This window comes from Cebus imitator, unplaced genomic scaffold (assembly GCF_001604975.1).
Source record: "Cebus imitator isolate Cc_AM_T3 unplaced genomic scaffold, Cebus_imitator-1.0 Scaffold558, whole genome shotgun sequence".
Classification (NCBI taxonomy): domain Eukaryota; kingdom Metazoa; phylum Chordata; class Mammalia; order Primates; family Cebidae; genus Cebus; species Cebus imitator.
The window spans coordinates 882321-888780 of record NW_016107873.1 but is presented as its reverse complement, the minus strand read 5'-3'; the positions used below and the strand labels follow the sequence as shown (position 1 = coordinate 888780).

General features: G+C 34.4%; 1 protein-coding gene across 3 annotated transcripts in view; it reads right to left on the bottom strand.

Annotated features, from left to right (window-relative positions):
• UBE3D (ubiquitin protein ligase E3D) overlaps positions 1–6460 on the bottom strand; it is a 193652-nt gene that overhangs the window by 159118 nt on the left and 28074 nt on the right. For all 3 annotated transcript variants that reach the window (XM_037733944.1, XM_017515769.2, XM_037733943.1), the window contains exon 5: positions 2203–2272. In XM_037733944.1, coding sequence (XP_037589872.1) covers positions 2203–2272 — 70 coding nt within the window. The remainder of the gene's footprint in view (positions 1–2202; positions 2273–6460) is intronic.

Genomic DNA, 6460 nt, shown 5'->3' with positions numbered 1-6460 from the left:
AGATGGAGTTTCACCATGTTGGCCAGGCTGGTCCTGAACTCCTGACCTCAGGTGATCTGTCCACCTCAGCCTCCCAAAGTACTGGGAATACAGGTGTGAGCCATCGTGCCTGGCCTCTTCTTTAACTTTCAATCTCTGTCTTTTGGTTTTAATTTCTGGCCCAATTCTTTAATTTTATCTTTTAATTCTTTGATTTTTCTTTCTTGAAGTATCACATTTTTAAATTTCATATTCTCTGAATTATGGAAGCAATGATTTTATTTCTCCAAGGGCATTTTATGTATTTTTTAAAGGTTTTCTTCTGGTATACATAATGCGTTTCTTCTCAGTGCTTTTAATCTGCTTGCTAAATTATTTACTGTATTTGCCTTGGTTTCTTTTTTGTTGGAGATTTCCTCAAATATTTGATGATTCTCAACAATCCATTTCAATTTTAGTGTAAGGCAGTGAAATGCTGAGAGGAAGCTCTTGTACCTATACCCAGTGAATGAACAAATACAAGTTTTTTGTACCTGTACCCAATAATTTTTTTTTTTAAGAGACGGGGTCTCCCTATATTCTCCAAGCTGAAGTGCAGTGGCTATTCACAGGTGCAGTAATAGTGCACTACAGCCTCAACCTCCTGGGCTCAAGTGACCCTCCTGCCTCAGCCTCCCAAGTACCTGGGACTACAGGCATATACCACTGTGCCTACAGTAAGCTCATTTTTGTTGAACAATAATATAAGCTCATTTTTGGTTGAATGACTCCAAAGAAGCAGTGTCTGCAAGTCTTTCCTCTAGTTGGTATTCTTTCATTATTAAAAAAAAAAAAAAAAAAATGGGGGGTGGTCTTCCAATCTCCCACCTTGAGGATTATATAAGCAAGTTGAAAATGAAGTGGGAAATCTGGAAATCTAGTAGCTCCATATGTACACTTTGAACCAATCATCCTGCTTCCAGCTCCTTGCCTCAGGCTGCCTTCCCTGTTACTGGCTGCCTCCAAATTCTAACCTGTTCTAGGGTTCTACAGTGAGTATTGGCTCACTCCTCATCCAAATTATCTACGGACACTGAAGCTGCAACTTCCTTCAGGCTGCCAAGTGTATTCCAAAAAAGTCTGTTTACATCTCTTGTTTATGTCATTGTCAACTCTTCTCCATTTCTCTTTGCCTTTATAGATATATATCTTTTTATTCCTCAACTGACATTTCAACAGGACTTCAGAGAGAAAAGAATTTAAAAATCAGTTCACCTTATTTAACCAGGAGCCTTAACATTTTCTAAGGTGTTGCTTCAGGGGCTTGCTTTCATTTTCCAAAAATGACATTGAGGATGGTATCCTTTACTAACTCGATTTTCCTTTTTGGCTCACTGTGAACAAGTAACTACTTACAAGATTCTGATGATTAAACAAACAAAAAAATACCATCATCTGCCTTCCCTTAAGTACAACTGCTTCATATAAATTACATCTTCTAATTAATTGTATTAACAGCAATTATTCATCATCCACAAAGCTAACACAGCATGTTGTAGCTCTCTAGACACTTTAAACTGTATCTTTAAACAGCAATGCATTTTAATTATCAGGATTTTCATTATTATATTTTAAAGTAGTGTAACAGAGCTTACATAAAATATAATCAATGCTACTGGGAAATAAAAAAGAATAAGGGACAAAGTACAAAACTCAGAATGTGTTTTCTTCCATTTCAACGGGTCCTCTCCCATCCCCAGCCCCAAAATACAGCCCCAAGCCAGACGGCAGCCAAGAAAAACAATTTCTCCATCTCTGGGCACCAATTCTACTAACTAAGGAGTTGTATTAACAAAAAGGCTCTGCTCTGTAAGTTACCAGGAAGGTAACATTACAAAATAAAAAAGGAAGAAAGAAAGAAAAAGAAAAAAGCTCCAATTTTCTTTAAAATAGACCCAAGTACAAACTTTATACTATTACTTTATATCTACAAAGAGGCTATGAAACACTGAAAATGACTCAACTTCTTAATGCTTATAACTCAATACTTTTGTACTTATGAAGGTCCAAATACAGAAACTTCTTGGTATATTGAATGATATGTTAGTTGGGGTCTATTTTGAAAAGCACCAATTTTACAATATGTATTAATCATCGATCTTTCTTATATATTTACTATAAGATATCATTCTGGCTTTTAAACAAGAAGGCAATCATTTTGGCTTCTTGTTATGAAACTCTTACCTGATGACACGGTCTCTCCCAACACCACCTTGCAACGCTTACAAATTACTTTGGTATTTGCCTTTGGTTCCTGCAGAACAGAAAAATGTCATTTAAATGTCATTCAGCTTTTCCTAAAAGGAATATATAATTTTAACATAGTCCCCAGGGTATACATTGAACTTTACATTTTATTCTGCCCTCTACTAAATACTGCAAATACATTTAGCTTGTATGCATAATTCACATGCACAGAGATAATTTTTTCAAGTCTTAAGAAACAATAAAGCACAGATTCACTTTTCCAAAACTAGCCACTTCTTGATAATTCAAATATTGCCAAATAATTTGAATAAGTAGCACCTTAAATTTCTAAAAAGTGCTTCCAAATAGCCTTATAACTTAGAACAGGAAGATAGTGGACAACAAGACAGGGTTGACGACTTGCCTCAACTCATGTGTATACAACACAGAAAAATCAGAACTTGAACTCACACTATTTGGACTCCTAGTCCAGTGTAATTCATATCAAAGTAACCTATAACCTTTAACTACCAACAAATGAAAAGTTAAAAGTATCTAGTCTGTTCACATACTTTCATTTTTTCCACTTAGGATAGGCACTGTAACTGGAAAGACAGGTAGTGCTCTGGAATAATTCCTGAAACAATCCTAACCTTCAAAAATCCAAATTCACTATTTGAGATACAGATTAAAATAGCATTTGCCTAATCAATAAACAAAGAATACTCCTTTTCACATCCATAATTGTACCTTTGTTAAAACCATACAACATTCCTCTCATCCAGATATACTGCAACAAGGCAGAAGCCATATAAAGTGGGCAGGGAAAAGGAGATTCTGCAACTCTGGACACTCCAGGGTACCCTTCCTGGGAAACCAGAGAATAGGTGTAGGCTGAAGTAAAGAAGGACAGTGACTTCTGACGTGGGATAACGTGTATTTAATCTAACGAAAAAAATTTTTCCTGATTAATATACATTTGAGTATAAATATTTTTTCCTTGGCATAATTTCCTGAAAAGTTGCAGAAGAAGTACATTTAAATTGCGTTCCATGGATGTTCTGCTAGTAACTGACAGAGCTGATATTTGAATTTGGGTCCCTCTGATGCTAACGCTTCTAAACACTATGCTAAGTGTTTTCCAAACTACAGTTCATGCATCCCATTAGTGGGAACCAATTCATGGAACCAATTCAGTGGATTACTGTGTTTTTTAAAAATGAAATACAATAGAATAGAAAATACAGCAGTTCTTCAAACACCAAGTTCTGCTTCAAGAAACTTCTGACATGTGTTTGTATATGTGTGTATGTATATATGAATGTGTGTGTGTGTTATCAGATCTTGATGTAAAAATATATATATTCAATTAGAGGTCAAAGTCAAGAGTAACAGCACAATTCATATTGGGGTCTTTCTCTAATGACCTATTCCTTCTCCTAGCATCAAACACAGACAACTAGTAAAAAATCCATAGATGTCCACAGCTCTTCTATTTAGAAACTCCTGAGATGAATCCCTTCATGCACTGAAGTAACCTTCAGTAATATAAACACTTATTCCGTTTTATCCTGTTCTAGCTGCAGTATTTGGACAGATTCTGCAGACTTTCTCTAAAAGTCTCTGCTGAGAAAACAAAAGCACACATGAAATTCGTAAGTCAGCTCAGACTTGGCTCAAACTTTTATCCAGGCACACTCACAAAGTGGGCCCCACAGTGTGCCATCTCTGGCCACTGTACTGACACCTTTATCAGGAACATCACAAATGGCAGGTCTCAGAGCCTGACCCAGGTGGGAAATTGGATGGGGTCATTCCCATCAGAGGTAAGAGACAGACACAGAAACCTAGGAAGGTGCCAATTTGTTCAGGTCCAGGAAGAAGAGAGCTCAGAAAGTCAGTATGGTATATAAAGAGTGGTATTCTGGCAGTTTCATGCTTTCTTACAGTAAAACATATCTGTACGGTTCCAAGTTGATATTAAAAATATTTTTTAAAGAGTACTATTTTGTACAAGTTAAATCTGATCACACTCATTAGATCTTACCAAAAACCAAAGGCTTTACTAAAAACTAATATTTGTATTGTAATAACAATGCTTGAAAAGAAAGAATCTTTCTATTTGAAGCAGAAATGTTTTTTTTCAAGTGCTCTGGTATGGATTTCATTTGTAACTGCTCTCACAGAACATCTTACCTTGTCTTTCAAGGGGGCAGGTAAAGTGTTGTTTGTTTGTTGTTAACATAAGACTATATCCTTATCAGACGTGAATAATCAGGATTTAAGAATCAGATTAACAACAAGCAAATTACCTCACTCATATGTGTGGATCTTGATTCAAACAAACCTATAGTAAAAGATACTTTTAAGACAATTGATAAAATCTGTATATGGCCTGGTATTTTATCATCAAGGAATAACTGTTAATTTTATAAAGCGTGATAATGATAGGGCGGCTACATTTTTAAAATCCCTATTTGTAGATGTACATATTGAAACACATAGGGGTAAAATGACATGACTGTTTTAAAGCACTTCAGAAAAAAAGAACAGATGAAGCATACTTGATGAATCCATATTGAAGTTTGTAATAATATTCTTTTTATACTTCTGAATACCTGTAGAGTTTGACAACACATTGTTCTAAAAACACAAAAAAGACACACTTATGGATTTAAAAAAACAAATTACCAAAATCTAATTATTACTAAGTACTCCAAGAAAGAACAAAAAGGTAAAGATGTTAATCATCCTTGCCAGCAGTAAAATTAATATAATCAAAGATCAATTTTATTTGTTCTTTAAAAAAGAGTGAAGTCTTGAATAATAGTTTGAATCTTACAAAAGGATGAAATGCCATCTTTATCATTCCATTATTATAAGATGCAAAATTTTTATTATGTGGGTAGGCACAAAACAGCACAAGAGAGATGATACATGAATACATGAATAGGGAAATCTCCAGCAGGTATCTTTTAAAAATAAGTAGATACTGCTGCAATGACAAAGGTGCAAATAAAGTACTATAAGTCCTAAAAGGCTATGGAAGAAAAGAAATAATAGAGTTGGGCTTCACGTTTGCTTGTTTGAGCTGTTTTTAAAACAGACCTTTTAAATTAAACATATTATAACACATACATTTTGTTTAAAGAGAATCTCTGCTTTGTAATGCATTTTTCTTCACCTATCCTTCAAGGAAATAATAAAGCAAGTTGTGCAATGAAGCAGTCTAAGTGTGGGAACTCTACAGAGCAAAGACAGACATTGTTGTGGACTAATTAAGTCAATATATCTGAGACATGGCAGGGCTGCTCAGAGAGGTGGATTAGCCTCCTGTCCTCACTTTATTTTCTCTTTGTGTTGTTTCAATTTCTAAGGACCCTTGATATTGTCTCACCAAAAAAATGTTTCCCAAGAGATACCATTAGGATGCTTTGTTATCATGTGACATTTCAAAACCTTGCTAGATGGCTAGACTGGGTGATAGGAAAAAAAGATTTTCAATAGCACAGAGCAGCCTTGTTCCCACAGGAGCCTTGAGAGCACTGTTTAAGCAGTCCTTCCAAATTTCTGTTTCTATTTTGGTCACAGGCACACTCTTTGGACTGCTACAATACACAATTAAAGCAGAACTTTCATCTAGGCTAACTTGAAGAAAATCTTGTCAACAGCAGCTTGTCATGATAGTACAGAATTTCCCACAGTCTCCTTGATAATAAAAACTGTAATGTCTAAAAATATGAAGGGCCTTTCTTTAATGGATCAGACAGCTGTTTACTATGAAGGGAAATTCTTGTAAATGGCATCACATAACTGATAAAGATGTAAATGTGAAGAATATATTTCAGCACAGAGTGCTGAGTTTATTCAAAAAGGGAAACATGGTTTCCCTCATTTAATCTTTCTCTACTTTTCTGCTCACAACTTCCAAATATTTTTTAAATGTATAGCTTAATCATAAAGATGAAATTTAAAACACATAAAATAATAAAGTATTAGTACATATATTTAGATCAAAATACAAATTAAATTAATCATATTAAATATAAAAAATTTATATTAACTTACTATTTACCTTTTAAAATATAAAATGCAAAGTAACTATAGCTCATCAGAATGAACCATATTTAGTAAAGGGATTTCTGTTTACAGTGTAAGATGAGGCACTTAAATAATTTTATCTGACAACTTAACTTCCACATTTAACAAATTTCCTCATCTTCCTCAAAATAGTTCTATAAAACTAATTTACAAC